This window comes from Corvus hawaiiensis, chromosome 13 (assembly GCF_020740725.1).
Source record: "Corvus hawaiiensis isolate bCorHaw1 chromosome 13, bCorHaw1.pri.cur, whole genome shotgun sequence".
NCBI classification, from domain to species: domain Eukaryota; kingdom Metazoa; phylum Chordata; class Aves; order Passeriformes; family Corvidae; genus Corvus; species Corvus hawaiiensis.
The window spans coordinates 12,779,397-12,796,381 of record NC_063225.1 but is presented as its reverse complement, the minus strand read 5'-3'; the positions used below and the strand labels follow the sequence as shown (position 1 = coordinate 12,796,381).

Here is a 16,985-nt window from a genome sequence, read left to right as displayed (position 1 = left end):
CTGAAGGGACCCGGGCATGTGCTCCAGCCATGGGGACACTGCCACGGGGATGACAACGGTCTGGGAGAGCCGCTGGCAGTCGCAAGGCTGGGAGGAAGGACCTGTGGATCTCTGGGGCCCCCAAATGCTGCACCTCAATGAGAGGAGCCCCAGTGTACCCTGATACCTGGTCCTGGCAGCAGCAGTGCCAGACCTGGGGGGCACTGGCAGCACCCCCTGGGCTGGGGGGCTCCCTCCCACAGACGTGGGGCACGTCCCATGGTCCATTCCTGTGTGTGAGCACCACGCACACTTACGTGTGCGTCCATGTGCTGTGGGTGGCAGGGGAAGGACCGTGCTGTTCCAAGCTGCTGGCTACGTCAAGGACCATTCAGAGCTGCCAAGGGCGCCCACGCCACAGCATCTGCAGCAGCAGCTGCAGGTGCTGCCTCTCTGCAGTACCTGCCCCGGTACCTGCCCCGCTCCCTGCTACACTCCCCCTCGTGCCCCAGAGCAGATGCAGAAGCCCTCAGCATAGAGCCCTGGCACTGTGTGAGCATCGGCCCTACCATGGCCCGGCTGGGGAAAGCTGGGCAGGACACCCTGGATGCAGGTGAGGTGGGGGGAATGGGGTGTCATTGTTGGGCTGGGGGAGTCACCGTCGCAGGCAAGATCATGAGGGATACTCTGGGCATGGAGAGGGGCACGGCAGTAATGGCCTGAGGTGGGTGGCGTGTTGGGGTCAGCTGCCAATGTCTTCCTCTGTCCTGCTTGGCACCGGGGACCCCCATAGCTCTGCAGGCATGGAGGGGCTCTGGGGGGTCTGGGGTAGCAGCAGGATGCAGCGAGCAGGCAAAGATGGAATGCAGGGAAGTGAGCTCAGAAATGTGATGCCGGCACTGTGGCCCTGGGCAGGGGGCTCTAGGGGAAAGGACCCACAATGCTGAGTGTGGCCTGCCACACCCAGAGCTCCCACCTGAGGGTTGCCACTGCCCCTTTGCCTGTTGTGGCAGGTAGGGGCCATCCAGACCCAGGCCCTGCAGTGGGAAACACCAGTGGGGAGCCCCCCAGCGTCACCCCCCCCGAGTGGGGCTGCGCCTGGAGCCCCCCCAATGAGAACGGCGAGGAGCCCCTGCAGCTGCCCACCTTCTCCCCCGCCGCCCAGGTACGCGTGGCCGTCACCTTCGCCCTCTTTGCCCTCTCAGCTGGCTGCAACTTGGCAGTGCTGCGGGCAGTGGGGGGCCGGGGCAGCGGCCGGCGCCCCCACATCCGCCTGCTGCTGCGGCACCTGGCTGCAGCGGACCTGCTGGTCACCGTGGTGGTGATGCCGCTGGACGCCGTCTGGAACATCACGCTGCAGTGGTGGGCGGGCGACCTGGCCTGCCGCCTGCTCATGTACCTGCGGCTGCTGGCCATGTACGCCTCTGCCTTCGTCACCGTGGTCATCAGCCTGGACCGGCAGGCCGCCATCCTGCACCCGCTAGCCATCGCCCGCGCCCGCGCCCGCAACCGCGCCATGCTGCACGTGGCCTGGATCCTCAGCGCGGGGCTGGCAGTGCCACAGGTACCGACCCCGGGAGCCCCTCCGGCCCCTGCCCGTGACAGACCCCCACCTAGCCCAGTGTCTGGTGACACTGTCCGGGCTCACCGCCAGGGCTGGTGCCACTGTGTGACCTGCAGGGTGGGGACAGAGAGGGGCTGGAGAGCCCTGTGGGATGGGCATGGAGTGGTGGTGATAGAGTGGCTGTGGCAGTGATCCCCCTTCATCCAGTTCTGCCCAGTGCCTGGGGTGCCCCCCAGGCCCCTGTCAGTGGGGAGCAGAGCCAGTGCAGGGGTGATAACAGGTCCTACCCCACAGGCTGGGTCTGTCCCTATGGGTCTGGGGGGTCCCTGCTTTGGCCTCCAATGCCCTCCCTGCCTCAGGAGGCACAAATCCCCATCACCCCATCCCACCTCTCTTGTCTCCAGCTGTTCCTGTTCCACACCATCACCCTGCGCCCCCCGCACAACTTCACCCAGTGCACCACACGCGGCAGCTTCCCTCGGCCCTGGCACGAGACCCTCTACAACATGGTAGGCTTTGCCTGCCTCTTCCTGCTACCATTGCTTATCATGGTCTGCTGCTACACCCGCATCCTGCTGGAGATCTCCCGCCGGATGGGCTCCAGCCTCTGTGAGTGCCAGGCACCATGGGACACAGCCCCATGCCCGGGGGAAGTCCTGTCTGGAGCTCCTATAGGGACCCCCCAGCTTTCCCCCAGGGCATGGGGTCCCTGTCCCAGCCCCCCTTTCCCCTCACGGGCTGTGCCCCTCCAGTCTCCTCACAGGACGCGTCACTGCGGTGCTCCAGGAACAACATCCCACGAGCCCGGCTGCGGATGCTGCGGATGAGCCTGGTCATCGTCTCCTCCTTCATCCTTTGCTGGACCCCCTACTACCTGCTGGGGCTCTGGCACTGGTTCTGTCCCCGCGCCATGGAGAAGAGGGTCTCGCCGGCCCTCACCCACATTCTCTTCATCTTTGGCCTCTTCAATGCGTGCCTGGACCCCATCACCTACGGGCTCTTCACCATCCCCCTCCGGGGGGGCTGGGGTTGCCCATGCAGGCACGGCCCCCTGGCCCAGCCCCCCTCCCCAGCCACTGGCTCCTTCCACTGCTCAGCCTCCTCCCTGCCACCCAAGCGGGGAGCCCAGGGGGTGCAGAGGTCCCGAGAGGCTGCCAGGGACGCCTCCTGTCACAGCAGCTCCCTGTGAGACCAGCACGACTGTTGGGGTGCTCAGGGCAGAGGGGTCTGGCAGCAGGATGACTGGGTCAGCGCAGGTCCAGCAGGGATGGAGTCACTGCTGATCCCTCCCCGCACCCTGAAGTGACTCTGCGGGCTTGGGGCTGGTGGCGGTGCCCCCGTCCCCTCTCCCTTCTCTGTGCCCTGAACAGCAATAAAGTGTCCTATGGCCACCTCTTGTCCCTCCTGTGTCCCCCAGCGGGGAGCTGAGCTGGTGTCCCTAGAGCCAGCACCCTGACCCTTTGGCGTCTCAGCTGCCCCTGTCCCCACCATGGGTGGCTCAAGAGTCCCCAGGTAGGAGCAGATTCAAGGCCATCCACAGCCTGGCCAAGGCTGGGTGCTTCCCTCCCTGTTCATCCCCACAGGACTCTGCGTCCCAGTGGGCACAGGGCTAGCCCCTGCCAGCCAACGCCAGGCTGGTGGCAGTCCCAGGGTGCTGCTGATGTTGGCTCTGCTCCAAACAGGAGCTCCTGGCTCCTGCCCAAGGCTGTTGGAAGGCACACAGGGCCAGTTCTCCTGCCTGCGGCAGCTGCCCCAAGGCCAGTGCTGACGGCGGAGCTGGCACAGCTGCTGGGGCCTGGAGAGGTGGGAGAGGGCTGTGGGTGCCCAGGCCCCTCACTCCGCCGAGCACCAGGAGCATTGCCAGAGTGAGGGACAGCCCCGAAGAACAGCCCTGGCATCCCCTCAGCCTCAGGGAAGGAACTACAGAGCTGGGCTCTGCCCGGGGTCCCCACTCTGCTGCCGATGGACACTGGGCTCCCTTGGCTCCTCAGTCCCCACTGCCCAGTGGGAAGCCCATCGCAATCCACTGACAGTGTGGCCTCACACTGGGGCACAGACAGCGGTGCTACTCCTGCTGGGGGGTCTCTCTGGCTCCAGCATCTGGTCCTGTGCCAGGAGCCAGCTCAGCTGGTGCAGACAGGGGGCCAAGGCAGGAGGGCAGGCAGAAGCTGTGCCCAATAACTGCAGTGCCAGCCATGCTTGCAGGGATTTATTTGAAAGTGGCAAAGGAAAAGTCTGGTGGAGTTGATTCAGCTCTGAAAAATGATCTCATGTCTGCTTGAGGGCTGGAGGGCCAGCACACTGGTCACTCCAGGGTCTTGTGAGTGTCTCCATTTTGTGGGGCTCCAGGGAATGAGGGGCTGCAGTCCCAGGTGTGTGTGGGTCCTCCATGCTTCCAGGGCAGGGATGGGGCTTCCTTGGCACGTGTCCGCAGGGTGGGGGGAATGTGTGGGGGGGCTGAGTCTCAGGCATGGACTCGTGTGAGTATGAAAATACCACCTGGAATGGGCACACCACTTGCCAGCCTGAAAAATGCTGCGAGGAGAGGAGCTGGTAGAGCCAGAGCACCACCCAGCAAAAAACCTTCCCTTCTTGGATGCTGCTGTTGCTGTGGCCCTGCTGCTCGGAGCACCCTGCCTGCCACAGGACACCTGGGGTGCAGACAGAGACCCCCAGCCCACGGGCAGCTCTCCTCAGGCTGATGGCACTGGGTGGGTGCCAGGTGGGCCAGTGCTGCCCCATCCCCTTGGCGGCTGCACAGGGCTTCAAGGGGCAGCGTGTGGTCATCACAGTCACGTTGGGCTCTGAGGGTGCCCCAGTGTTGATGCTGGTGCTGGTCCCACCCGCTTCCTGGTGGAGCCAGAGAACGGGGACTGGGTGGCCAGGCAAGGGGACAGGGCGGTAGGCTGGGCGATGGCAAGTGGGAGGTGATGCTGGGGGACACCTGTACTTGGGTGACCGTGTCCACCCAGCTCGGCAGTGTCATGTCACCCCTGTTCCCACCCCCCGCCTGCCCATGGCACAGATCAGAGGCAAAGCGCGACCCCAGGGCCGCAGCCGTCCCATTCCCTGCTCCACTTGGGCACAGACACACCAGCTCTAGGTGCCAGCTCCGCCGCTGCTGGGTCTCTTCTCAGTGAAGAAGCTCTTAAGCAGCATCACCTGCCCGATGCTGACCACGAAGAGGATGAGGGTTTCCCCCACTGACCAGTATGAGACACGGCCATTGAGCTCCTCAGCTCTGCTCCGGTCCTGCGCCTCCCGCAGCCGGTAGTGGGTCTGGGAGTCAATCACCGCGTTCAGCATCTCATGGATGGTGACACAGGCGGATTCCATCTGGGGGACAAGGACAAGAGTGCCCTGTTGCTTCTGACCTGGCACAGCTGAGGGAGCCCAGGACTGTGCCAGGGCACCCAAGAGCAGGACAGCAGTGTCTCTGTTGTAGGCTCCCTGCCAGAACCCATCCAGAGTGGTTTCCCATGGGGACAGAGCTAGAGGGCCGCCAGGGCACGTGGATGCCCAGCCCAGAGGCTCACACTGAGGGATGGAATGGCTGATGCAATTTCCTCATGTGTGACGGACATTGGCTGCTGCAGATGGGGGAGCCCAGACCCAGCACAGCCCCCGCATCCCAGGCAGAGGATGTGGTGTGTGGTGGGGCTGTTGGCTGGCGGTTGGCACTTCTGCATCCAGCCGAGGAGGAGGGGGAAATGTCCCCAACTGCCATCCTGCAAGGGAGGGCTGCGGCAGGACCCTTCCTCCCTTCTTCCCTCCCTGCTTTCCTCTTGGGACCCACCTGTGTCAGGGCGGTGACGCGGTTGTTCATGTCGGGCAGGATGGGCGGCTCATCGCCCACCTGGAAGTCGAAGTAGACAATTTTGTGGGAGAAGGTGGAGAACTCGTTGCTGAAGCAGAAGGTGTAGACACCCTTGACCTCAGTGTGGTGCGAGAAGCTGTCGTACTGCTTCTTGGTCTCCTGGTAGATGGTCTTGCTGTTGGGGTCCTCCACGTAGCAGTCCACATCATAGTGTCCTCCGCTGATCACCTGTGCAGGGAGATGTGTCTCAGATGGTGGCACATGCCAAGCAACGTGGCAAGGGGCCCCTGACCCTGCCCAGCCCCACAGCTGTGTGAGAGGCCAGCGGGCACCATGCCCATGGGATGGGGCCCAGGCCAGGGGAGCGCTCAGGAAGCTGTGCACCACGGTGCCAGCAACTCAGGTGGAGTGCCCACTGCTCAAGTGGGATGCCTGGAGACAGGGACAGCCCTCATGACTCAGGTTAGGGGCTCCTATGGCTGTTGTGGGCACATCCCAGACCTGGCTCTCAGGTGGACACTGCCAGGCATGGGGCTGGGGTTGGGAACAGCTCCTAGTGCAGTGTGGAGGGAATTGGGGTGCGCATGGGAGGAGGGAATTGCAGCCCTGCCTGGGGCTCTGCACGGCACAGGGATAGCAGCGTGGGCAGGGCCATGGGCAGAGGCAATAGGCACACACATGGGCAGAGGCACAGAGATGGGACACAAATGGGGTGCTGGCAGGGCCTAGGCAGGGGTGCGGGTGGAGGGGGCGCTGGCAGGGGTATGGACAGGAGGTGCAGGCAGGGAGCATGCAGGGCTGCCGGAAGGTACAGGCAGGTACAGGCAGGGTAGTACCTGATAGTCGAGGGTGAACTTGATGCCGCTCTCCAGCTCCTGGTGGAAGCAGCGCTGGGCGCTGTCGGGCAGCTCCAGCGTCAGCTCCGTCCCGCCGGCCCCCAGCGCGGCCAGCAGCGCGGCCAGGCACAGCGTCCGCACCGCGACACGCACCGCGCCCGGCATCGCCACCCGCACCGAGCCGGCGGCGCCACCGGCACCGGCACCGGCCCCGCACCGCCCCCCTGACGTGGCGCTTCCGCTGCGAGCGGGGCGGGGCGGGGCGGGGCGTGGGCGGCACCTCCGGCCCCGGGGCGGGCACCCGCGGGGAGCGTTCCGGCCCCCCCCGGCACCCTGGGAACCCCCGGCATCTCCGGGCCGAGCACTCCGGGAACCCCGGGGACCCCCCGGGCCGGGCGGCTGGTGTCGGGTCCAGGCGAGATCAGCCTCCGTCCAAAGCTGAGCGCTTTATTAATGCAGTGCAAAATTAGTGCAAAAGTCTCCGCAGGGCCACGGCGTCACCCCAACACCTGCCCCTGCACCCTTACACACACGCAGCCTTGTAAATAAACGCATTCATGGAGTCACGGAATCTGTCGGCATCCACGGCACACGGCCGGTCCGTGGCACACGGCCGGTCCACGGCACACGGCGCGCGGGGTGAGGCGTGGCGTTGGGAGGGCTCCCTGCGCGGGTAGGTAGAGCGGGGTCTTGGCTGTGGCGCGGGGCCTGCGACTTTCCCGGTGGGATGAACCCCTGGGGTCAGCCCGTGTCACCCTCCGTGACTTGGCATCCCGGGTTCCCCGCCGTTGGCAAAGGCTTCCCATCTAGCCAGGCTGGGACCGTCCTGCTCGGGGATTCAGCGCTTCTTGAATTCAGAGCTCCTCGGCGTGGTGGGGAATGAACCCCCTGAAGTTCGGACGCTTCAGAGACAAGAGAAGCCCATCCCGGCCCACAACCGACGAGGCTGCAGCGGTGCCGGGTGAGCTCAGCCGCCGGAGATCCGGAGCGTTCGGGAGTCTCGGAGGTGAAGGATTGTCTCCCTCTCCCGCTCCAGGAGAGCACCGACACGGTCCGTGGCTGGAGCGGTGTTCCCGCTCCTCTAGCCCCCGCAGTACTGAGCCCCTTCCCTTCCTGGAAGGCACTTCATGAACGCCTCAGCCCCAGAGATCACCACCGAGGGTCCGGGAGGGGATTCGGTGAGAGAACGAGCATGATGGAAGAAAAGCGGATTGCAACTAGTGAGGAATAAGTGAACTGCAGGTGGGATCCTTGGCACGGAGCTTTGCGATCTAGGATGGTGTGGGATCGATCTCCCAGGTGGTCGCTCCCGATTCAGCCCCTGGGCTCAGGGCTGAACCCCCTGGCCACCAGTGTGTCCCCGGAGCCAGTGCCCACTCTGTGTGGGAACCGTCCCGTTTCTGCAGGGACAGCACGGCTTTGGCCACCTCCCTGTGAACAAATGGTGACATGGCTACTGTGCCACGACCTCCTCGAAATCGGAGAGGTGCCGCATCTGCTCTGCCTGCATGGAATGTCTGCGGAGAAGCTTCCTGTGGGCTCTCAGATCACCCCGCCTGGGTGAGCTGGGCGTGAGTGGCACCAGGGGCTTCAGCCCAGCAGCCAGCGGGGAGAAGGCTTTGCTGGAGCCAATGTCAGGAATCGGGGGGTTGGGGTTCACGTTCAGGGGGGGCAGATATCCTGGTCTTGTGTGGGAGATGTGGTCCAGCAGCAGGGTCCCGGATCCTCGCCTCTCCAGCAAGCTGGGTGGCCGGCGCCGGCCAGTGCTGGGCGATGTGCTGGCGCTGCCGGAGGGAGACTCACAGGAACCATCCAGCAAGGCCAGGTGGGACCCGCTCAGCTTCCTCCTCTCTGATGGCCCCTTCCCCACCTCGGTGACCTGGGAATCTCCGTTGTGTTCAGTGCCTGTCCTCCACCAGTGTGGAGTTTCCATCCCTGCAGGTGAGCTGGTGGCTGAGCTGGTGCTCTCTGGCTCCTCTGGGACCGTGATGCTCCGGGGCAGGCATGGGTGGGTGCTTGGGCTCTTCTCGTGGGTGGCTTTCCAAGCCAGTGGCCCCAGTGCCTGCTCATCCACTGGGGGGAAGAGAGAGGGGTCCCTTCCCTTGCTGCTGCTGCTCCGGGTGAGGGAGGGCTTTTTGGAGAGCGAGAGGTCACTGATGCCCGTGATGACCTCGTTGTCAGTGCAGACCCGCGTGTCATCGCGGTGCGCAGAGGCCGCCAGCACAGAGGGTGCCACCAGACCCCATGGCTCTGACCGCAGTCGCTTCAGTCGGGGCAGGTGGGCTCTCCGGGCAGCTCTCTGGCCCGGGGAGGGTGGCTCAGTGTCCCCAGTGTTTGAAGGGTGTGGGGTGAGAATGCTGCTCTCCTTCTCAGCAGGGGAAGGTGCTGAGATGGGATTTTTCAGGTGAGTACTGGAGGGGGCTGCACCCTCCTCCGAGGGAGGCCTCTCCTTGAACTCCAGCGCAGGGGCAACGTTCAGGTACTGCTTGGCAGTCTTGGTGCCAGAGGCTGATGTGTCCATGGTGATGATGATCACCTCCTTCCCTTTGGCTCTGCAGGCATTCAGGAGGTGCTGCAGCACAGCCTTGTCTTCAGCGTTGATAGCGTGGACCAGTGCTGAGGCTCCCGAGTGGTCTTCCAGGCTGGGGTCTGCCCCACTCTCCAGCAGCAGGGACACCACATCTCCCCCAGCCCCACGGATACAGGCATGCATGAGGGCGGTTTTCCCAGACTTGTCCTGGATGTTGGGATCAGCTCTGTTGTCCAGCAAGTACTTCACCATCTTGGCCTTGTGGATGCTCTGCTGGTCGACGTGTGTGGTGATGCAGGCCACCATCAGGGCAGTCTCCCCCTTCTCATTGCTCTCGTTGATGTAAGCCCCCCCTTCCAGCAGCAGCCGGGTCAACCGGAGCCGGCCGAGCCACACGGCCTTCAGGAGCGAGTTGCCCCCCAGCTCCAGCTCCGTCACTTCATCCATGGCTGCTGCTCCTGCTGGGTGATGGCAGTGGTGGCTGGTGGCTGTGGGGGGAACGATGGAGAAGAGGTGAGCCCCACTCCTTTGTCCCTGCCTTCCTGGGATGCCATGCTCTGGGCACTGCCCCACTTCCCACTGTCCCTCTGGCCATGTCCACCCACCTTGCGCAGACAGCTGCCTGGATGCCTTGGTTTCCCCGGGAGATCAGAGAGGTTCTGATGGTCTCCACCGGCCTGCTGTGTCTGGGGGGCCACAACACAAAGCCCACTAGAGACTGTGTGAACTTCCCCGATGGCTTCCTGGGCTGGAGCCGGGATCTCTACTTCCTCACTGCTGGAGGGAAGGAGAAACAGCCACAGTCATGCTGTCTATTGTGTTTCCACTGCCCCCTGCTTCTATTGCCCCGCTGACCCCCACTCCCTGCTCCCACTGCCACCCGCTCCTGCTGCCCCCGACTCCCTGTCTCACTCCTCAGAGTGTTCCTGGAGCCCTGAGCCGCCAGTGCCCCCAGAGCGCCCCTGGAGAGGGCACAAGCCTCCCGGCCCTTCCCCACCCCTCCGTGCCCTCCATGGGGATCCTGCGGCCCCTGGACCTGCGGTCAGTGCTCACATTGCTTCCAGCCCCTCCCAAAGCCGCTGACGGTACCACTCCCTGCCCGTGAGCTCCCCACGGCCCCTTCCCGTGGGGACCCCTCGGACCCGGGGGGAGACCCGGGCGTCGGTTCTCCCCCACTCCCGCCGGGACTGGTGTCCCCCGCGCCCCTCCAAGCCGCGGCCATCCCGCTTCCGCTCCCGCCGCCGCCCCCGGCTGCGGTGATGATGGTGGGGGGCGGCCGCTGCCCCCGGCCCGCTACCTGCTGTCCGGTGCCCGTGTCGGTGTCCGGTGCCGCCGTCCGGTGTTGGTGCCGCTGCCCCGTGCGCTGTGCCGGGGCTGATGCCGGTGCCGGTTCCTGGTGCCGGGTGCCGGTGCCGGTGCTTGGTGCCGGTGCCCGGCTGTCGGTGCCAGTGCCCGGTGCCGCTGCCCGGCGCTGCGCGAGGAGGAGGGCGCGGGGGGGCGGCGCGTCCGCCCGCGGGTGGGTGCGGGGAGCGCGGGGCGGGGATGTCCGTGTGCTGGGGGGCTGGAGGGGTCTGTGTCCCTGCCGCCGGGCGCGGGGGAGCGTGTCCGTGTGCGGGGCACCGTGAGCGTGGGGGGGGGGGGGGGTGAGGGGAGGGTGTCTGCGCCCACCCGTGCGGGGGTGTCTGTGTGGGGGGATGGGGTGCGAGTGTCCCTGCTCTTGGGGCTCTCCAGACCCCAAACTAGTCTGAGCCCACAGCTGTCCCCACCGGGAACAGGGGGAATTACGGCCCCCCTAAGCCCCCTCTGATGTCAATGACTCCGTGGTTTCAGCGCACATCTGGGAGAACCTGAGGGCACACCTGGGGCACAGGAGTGCTCTGTGCGGCGCAGGAGAAGCTGAGGTCCCCGTGCCTGCTCCCCGGACAGAGCTGCCCTCAGTGCCAGGGCGATGTACCTGGACAAGCAGCAGTGTGCTGCCTCTCTGGCCCTCCTTTGTCCCCAGATCTCACATCTGGCCAAGAACCTGCTTCTCAGCAGCTTCCTCCACTTTCCTCGGTGTCTCTTTTGGAGCAGTCCCAGCAGAAAGAGGGAAATTAGAGGAAGAGGGAAATGGTCACAGATGGCCCGGACCACCACCCTAACACCCATGGTTCTGTACTTCTGCAGACCATCACGACTGTGAGGATGTTTGTCATCACACCCTCTGTATCACATTAACATTTGGGGAAATTTCTCTTGTGGTTAATAAAATATAATCTAATATTGCAGTGCTCTTCATTCAGAGATGATAATGACAATGAGAATCAGAGCCAGCAGAAAAATTAAGTCAGTCTTATTCCATTAGGGAGCATTTGGCAAACCTTATGGCAGGTTCTTCCTGACTTGGTAACACAGACACTCTGCAGTACCTGCGTAAACTGGCCATAACCCCCCAAAAATGTGTTTATCTGTCCATTTTCTAATGCATGAGCACACCAGTTGTCTAAAATAAACGGCTTAACTCCTGAAAGCAAAAGAATATAAACACCTTAACAAAATAAACATCTTAGAAATAAACTGAAATCTGCAAATTTAGAACGGACAAGCGTGGTGGCAGGAGGACCCCAGGCTGCCCAGCAATGGGGGTGCTACTCCAGCACCAGAAGAAGCCACTGCATCCCCCCAGTGGAGGGGGGTCTGCTCTGCTCCCAGGGCACCCCAAGATGGGTCAGGGATGGCAACACGGAGGGAGGAGGTGTTTGTGGGGAAAGAGGGAAGGTCCTGGGTCCCTGGTGATTGCAATTAGGAGAATGTTGGAAGAAACGGTTGGGGAGCCGAGACCCCCACCTACAAATGCCCCTTCCTCCTCTGCCCCCTTGCTGCTCCTGTGAGTTGTCACCCCTGTGCTGGAGCCCAGGCTGGCTGGTCCTGGCTGGAAAGCAGGAACGACCTGTCCTTGAAGATGTTAAAACCTGAGAGTTCCCTTTCCTGCTCCACCAGGCTGGACTCACCAGCTTCCAGGTGTCCATGGGGTGGGAGATGCCCCAGATGGGAGGGACGAGCATGGCGATGCCAGCTCGGTTATGCCAGTCCTGGGAGCTGGGACCTCTGTGGAGGGGAGCAGGAATGGCCCCTGCGTGCTGCCAGAGGTCCTCAAATCTGCCCCAGCCATGCCCTGGCTTTGCAGAGCCAATGTGTCCACTTATCTTCATCCTCCTTGTCTTCCTCACCAGCATCTGTGCCATCCCTGAGGATGCCATGGCAACGAGGCCGCAGGGATGACTGTTGGAGAAGCTGCAGCTCTGTGCAGGGCTCTGAGCCATGGGTTTGATCTCAGCAGTGCCCGTGCAGCCTTGGGGGCAGCAGGATGGGGTCCAGACATGATCAGTTTGGGACAAGACTGGGATGAGGGGGCTTTGAGGTGGCTGGGTGTCACCACAGAGTGTTCTGCCCACATGGAACAGCCCTGGCAGGGTGTGGAGGGCTGGGCAGTCACTGGAAGTGCTGCTGGTGATACCAGTCCCCTGTCACATGGGTGATACTGGTACCCAGAATCCTCACCTAGTCAGGGGGCTTCTTTCTCCAGGCAGGGCAGAGAGAGGCAGAGGTGACAGAACTGTGTGACTGAAGAGAACATCAGAGATGCTGAATGCTTTGTGGGGCCATCCCAGGACTATCCCGCCTGGATGAGCAGCCAGGGAGCTGTCATCCCTTTATTAGAACCTGCTGAGGTTATGGTTAGTCAGGCCCAGCCTGGAGAAGAGGGAGCTGCTTTCTGGGACTGTAATGGGGCTGTCTGGTCTCTGTGGGGTGCGGTTGTGGTTCCCAGGGCACTTGTGGGGGCTGCAGTGATGCCTTGTGGGGCTGAGATTGTGGGAGCAGGGACAGGAAGGTGAGGAGCTGTTGGCTCCATGTCCTTCAGCCCTGGAGGAGCTGCAGCTCCTGGCTGAGAAGAGCTGGGTCTGTCTCCTGGGGAAGGGTCTTGTCCCAAAGTATCATGTCCTGGCACCTTCGGACTCCCAGCTCAGGCACAGGTAGGGTGCCAGTGCAGGCTTGCCAAGGGCTGAACCAGTCCCGTCTCCTGGGACGCACCCGGTGCTGGCAGGTTCTATTTTGGGTGTTTTGCCGAGGGCTGTGTGAGTTATTCCTGCCAGCTCATCCCTGCACGGCCACCGTTTCACTGTTTATAGCCACACTCCTGGGGGCTGAGCGCAGGCATGGGGGAGTTCAGCATTCGGGGGGGAACCACTGGCTCTGTTGCTGATGCTGCTGCTACCTAGGGCACAGCCCAGGTCCCCTGACCTGTGGGACACAGTGGGGCTGAGCCTGAGCACAGGGGGTCCCAGCCCACCAGAGTTCGGCCCCAGCCATGCCTCTCCTGGGGTTTCACGGAGGAGAGGGTCCAACCATGCCCTCAGCACCTTGTTTCCCCTCAGATGTAAGCAGAGCTGGAGCCTGGGTCAGGTTTGTACCTGCTTTAATTGGGACCCTGATTTCCCCTGCTGGAAAAATGGGTGTGCCAGAGATCAGTCAGCTAAAGTCAGCCCTGCCACCTACTGTGGCCATGCAGTGCTTCATACTGCTGGTCCTTGTCCCCTCTGGTCCCTGGCTTTGGCCGGACAGTTGAGCTGGCCATGGGGAGACATTGCCCAGCACAGTGGCACCTTGGCCAGGCTGGGGACGCAGCAGCTCACCACAGCCTGGGGCACCGGGATGGATGGAGAGGCGTCTGTGTGACTCCACATCTTGTGGCATTGCCAAGGGCACGGGGAGCTGGCATAGATCTCTGGGACCAGAGGGGGTGTCCAAGGGGACCTGAAGTGGGTGATGCAGTGGGTGATGATGCAGTGGCTGATGCAGCGGGTGATGCAGTGAGTGATGATGCAGCAGGTGATAACAGTGGGTGATACAATGGGTGATGAAGTGTGTGATGCAGTGGATGATACAATGGGTGATGCAGTGCTTCTGGAAGAGACTGCATCACCCAAAAGCAGCTGCATCATCACAGGGAGCGGCTCTGATGTCTCTATGGCAACCGTGGGGTAAAAATAGTGCAGCAGCTTTAGGGAGCTGTCAGGGCCTGGCAGGGATTGCTGCTGGGATGGGTGCGTGGGGAGCAGGGGCTCAGCAGGGAGCAGGGGCTCAGCAGGGAGCAGGGCTTGCCATGCTGCCAAGAGCTGCTGCCCTACCAGGACTGCTTTGGGGCCTTTGACAACAGAGGGAAGGAGGAAACAGGGTGTGGGGCTCTGGGTGTAGGGCTCAGGATGTGGGGCTCAGGAGGTAAGCACAGCAGCACAGAGCCCCTGACTGCTTCTGCACTGACCACCTGCCTGTCCCCTCTGCCTGTCCTGGCTCCTGACTGAGGGGATGGTGACAGCTCTTTGCACACCAAGGTCTGTAGGTGCACAAATGCAAAGGATTTCCTGTGTCCCGATCACACCTGCACTCTCACTGCTGTCCTGGTGAACTTGGATCCAAGGCTGGATCTGTGTCAGACTGGCAGCTCTGTAGATGCACTGGCCACCATGGACCTCACAGGTGACTGTGCCTGCTGTCCTCTCCCTGAGCTGGGGACTTCCATGCCCGTCTGAGGCATGAACAAAGTTTCAACCTTTCCTGTAAGTGGGAGGGTTCGGAGATGGGTGGGATAGGGATCTCTCCAGACTCTGCTCCACAGTGTGGGGAGTTGGTTTGACTCAGACTCTAACAAATTGCTGAAAGGTCTGAAAGTAGGACCGTGGTGGTCTGTGGCACTGAGCAGCCAGAGAGGCTCCCTTTTGAGCCACTGGTGGCATTTGCTCAGTTGCTGGGCCATGGAGAGTGGCAGCTTCTGTCCCTTGGACCCTGAGCACTGGGTTCTGGGGAGCTGGGCTGTGGGACCGAGCAGGATGCAGGTGATGGGCTCTGGGGATGCTGTGGGGCTCTGAATCATCCTCCCTCACTGGGAGCAGGGCTGGGAGCTGTCCTGGTGGAGGGAGGGGCAGAGGGTAGTGTTACTCTCCCTGTCCTTGCCCTTGGCTTCCTGTGCCTCTGTGTCCATCACCAGAGCCCCAGGTACCCCCATTCCCCTCTCCTTCCCTCTCCCAAACCTGCAGTTGCTGTTGCCTTGACAACGCATCTCTCTCCCTGCACTCCTCCATGCTTTTCCCTTTTTAATCTGCAATTCTTGCACCTCCACGGTGGGTTTTTCACCTGGATGTGCTCCAGAGGGGCAGCAGAGAACCCCTTACATTGAAAGACTGGGAGTGCCTTGACACCAGGGTGGCAATCACCAGATCCTGGCAGGAGGGAATGAATATCTGTGGGTGGCGGTGGAAGATGAGGCCAGTTGTGCTGTAATGGGTGAATCACTGAGTCCCAGAATGGTTTGGGTTGGAAGCGACCTTAAAGCTCATCTCATTCCAACCCCCTGCTGTGGGCAGGGACACCTTCCACTATCCCAGGTTGCTCCAAGCCCTGTCCAGCCTGGCCTTAGATACTTCCAGGGATGGGGCAGCCACAGTTTCCTGGGGAGGCATAGAAGGGATGGAGTGACAATGCAATCTGGTGATTATTTACCAATTAAGATAAGAGTGTGTGGTGATGCGGCAGGGAGAAAAAATTGCTTGGACTCTCTGGGCACTGTGTTTATTGCTTGTGGCAATGGGCAATAATTTCCTTGTGGTTTTGGGAGTCTTTCCGTGGGTTTTCTGGTTTTCGGATAGGTGATTGATTCCCTGCTCTGAGCTCCTGGAATCAATGCTGCAGCTCCGATCCTGGCAGGGCACAGGTGCTGAGGTCTGATGCGTGCCTTGCCATGGGATGGGGATGCAGACCGCAGCTCTCACTCAGCACTCTCCGGTATTTTCTTAATATTATTAAACTAAGTTTTATAAATATGCATGGCAAGAAAATCAATGCAAAAATATTCAATTCTCTCATTTTGCTTTCTTAATTTTAGAAACTTGTTTTCTCTCGAGAAGCCATTACAATGCTCTTTGGGTTGTGTTTAACTCCTAATTCTGATAAATCCCCACTGGGAACAGCAACAGGGAAATGTCAGTGCCTGGTCCCTGGGAATGGCAGAGCTGTGGGGCTCCAGATTGAACTGGAGATAAAGCCCAGGATCTGGGCAGCTGGATCTTGATTCAACCAAAGCTGAGGGATGAAATGTCTTCAGCCTGGAGAAGAGAAAGCTCTGGGAAGACCTTAGAGCTCCTTCCAGTGCCTAAAGGGGCTCCAGGAGAGCTGAAGAGGGACTTGGGACAAGAGTCTGGAGTGCCAGAACAAAGGCAGAATGGCTTCCCACTGCCAGAGGGCAGGGTTAGACGGGATATTGGGAAGGGATTTTTCTCAGTGAGGGTGGGGAGGCCCTGGCACAGGGTGCCCAGAGAATCTGTGGCTGCCCCAACCCTGGCAGTGTTCCAGGCCAGGTTGGATGGGGATTAGAACAACCTGGGATAGTGGAAGGCGTCCCTGCCCGTGGCAGGGGGTTGGAATGAGATGAGCTTTAAGGTCCCTCTCAACCCAAACCACACTGCACCCTCTGCCACCACTGTGACACAGTGCGTGCTGCACCCTCTGCTGTCCCGTGGCTGCTGGCAGGTGAGGAGAGGCGCTGAGCGGAGGCAGGAGAAGATCCAAGTTTGCACTCCTCGGAGTGTGTGTCGGAAGAGAACTGATCCGTATTTAATGACAGAGCAGTGCAATAACCTGCAATTAGCTGTGCTCAGTGCCTGTGGGGGCGGCGCTCCCCTGCAGCACCGGGGTGAGCGGTGCTGCGCTGCGCCCGGGGCCAGTGTCGCTCCTCTTCCCTGGGGGTGGCAGACCTCCCACCCCAGCACAGCCCCCCGTGGGGTTCTGGCCTGCCCTGTGCCCTGATGGGGGCTTGGCTGCTGCCTCCTTTGTGTCTCATGTCTGTGGGGTCCCCCCTGAGCACTTGACTCCTGTGCCCCCGGTGCCAGTGCCTGTATAGCCATTGCCTGTTTCCCTCCTTCGACGGGCGTTCCGAGGGAGGTAGTTGGCCTCTTGGTGATCAAAGGCACGTGTTGTGTCCAGTGGATTGGCAAGGGACCCCACAATGAACCCCTGTGTGGCTCTGCCTCCCCCAGAGCTCCCAGCTGTGTGTGCTCCGTGTGGCATGGAGCATGGAGCATGGAGCATGGAGCATGGAGCATGGAGCATGGAGCAAACGCAGGTAGCCACAGGCACAAGAAATGACCCCTCAGCAGTGCTGGGGCAGCTTCACGCTTTTCCCAGACGTATCTCCCCCTGTTCCCACAATGCCTGTAGACGTGCTGC

General features: G+C 61.9%; 3 protein-coding genes across 4 annotated transcripts; 1 reads left to right on the top strand and 2 right to left on the bottom strand.

The window, feature by feature from the left end:
* The first annotated feature begins 364 nt into the window (after nucleotides 1-364).
* On the top strand, nucleotides 365-2,934 carry LOC125332856 (gonadotropin-releasing hormone II receptor-like). The gene is made up of 4 exons (XM_048318191.1): nucleotides 365-592; nucleotides 993-1,543; nucleotides 1,948-2,152; nucleotides 2,296-2,934. Exons 1-4 carry the CDS (start codon nucleotides 550-552, stop codon nucleotides 2,730-2,732), a joined length of 1,236 nt encoding a protein of 411 aa, XP_048174148.1. The 5' UTR covers nucleotides 365-549; the 3' UTR covers nucleotides 2,733-2,934.
* Nucleotides 2,935-3,737: 803 nt separating this feature from the next.
* Nucleotides 3,738-6,418, bottom strand: TMED3 (transmembrane p24 trafficking protein 3). Its single transcript, XM_048318193.1, has 3 exons — nucleotides 6,197-6,418; nucleotides 5,340-5,588; nucleotides 3,738-4,879 (listed from the first exon to the last, which is right to left on the bottom strand). Exons 1-3 carry the CDS (start codon nucleotides 6,359-6,361, stop codon nucleotides 4,643-4,645), a joined length of 651 nt encoding a protein of 216 aa, XP_048174150.1. The 5' UTR covers nucleotides 6,362-6,418; the 3' UTR covers nucleotides 3,738-4,642.
* A 732-nt stretch (nucleotides 6,419-7,150) lies between these two features.
* On the bottom strand, nucleotides 7,151-10,167 carry ANKRD34C (ankyrin repeat domain 34C). Of its 2 annotated transcripts, none has more exons than XM_048318187.1 (3): nucleotides 10,024-10,167; nucleotides 9,332-9,503; nucleotides 7,151-9,214 (listed from the first exon to the last, which is right to left on the bottom strand). In XM_048318187.1, the coding sequence occupies exon 3, from the start codon at nucleotides 9,171-9,173 to the stop codon at nucleotides 7,650-7,652; it is 1,524 nt and encodes a 507-aa protein (XP_048174144.1). In that variant the 5' UTR covers nucleotides 9,174-9,214; nucleotides 9,332-9,503; nucleotides 10,024-10,167; the 3' UTR covers nucleotides 7,151-7,649. The 2 variants fall into 2 exon arrangements, with proteins under 2 accessions (XP_048174144.1, XP_048174145.1); XM_048318188.1 differs by having other exon boundaries at nucleotides 9,332-9,500.
* Between the last annotated feature and the right edge of the window lie 6,818 nt (nucleotides 10,168-16,985).

Excerpts from the sequence above, each read along its gene's own strand:
- LOC125332856 (XM_048318191.1), top strand. The coding sequence starts at position 550 with ATGGCCCGGCTGGGGAAAGCTGGGCAGGACACCCTGGATGCAG. Across the intron at positions 593-992 it reads GCAGGACACCCTGGATGCAG|GTAGGGGCCATCCAGACCCA; the intron begins GTGAGGTGGGGG and ends CTGTTGTGGCAG. Across the intron at positions 1,544-1,947 it reads CGGGGCTGGCAGTGCCACAG|CTGTTCCTGTTCCACACCAT; the intron begins GTACCGACCCCG and ends TCTTGTCTCCAG.
- TMED3 (XM_048318193.1), bottom strand. The coding sequence starts at position 6,361 with ATGCCGGGCGCGGTGCGTGTCGCGGTGCGGACGCTGTGCCTGGCCGCG. Across the intron at positions 5,589-6,196 it reads AGTTCACCCTCGACTATCAG|GTGATCAGCGGAGGACACTA; the intron begins GTACTACCCTGC and ends CTCCCTGCACAG. Across the intron at positions 4,880-5,339 it reads GCGTCACCGCCCTGACACAG|ATGGAATCCGCCTGTGTCAC; the intron begins GTGGGTCCCAAG and ends CTTGTCCCCCAG.
- ANKRD34C (XM_048318187.1), bottom strand. The coding sequence starts at position 9,173 with ATGGATGAAGTGACGGAGCTGGAGCTGGGGGGCAACTCGCTCCTGAAG.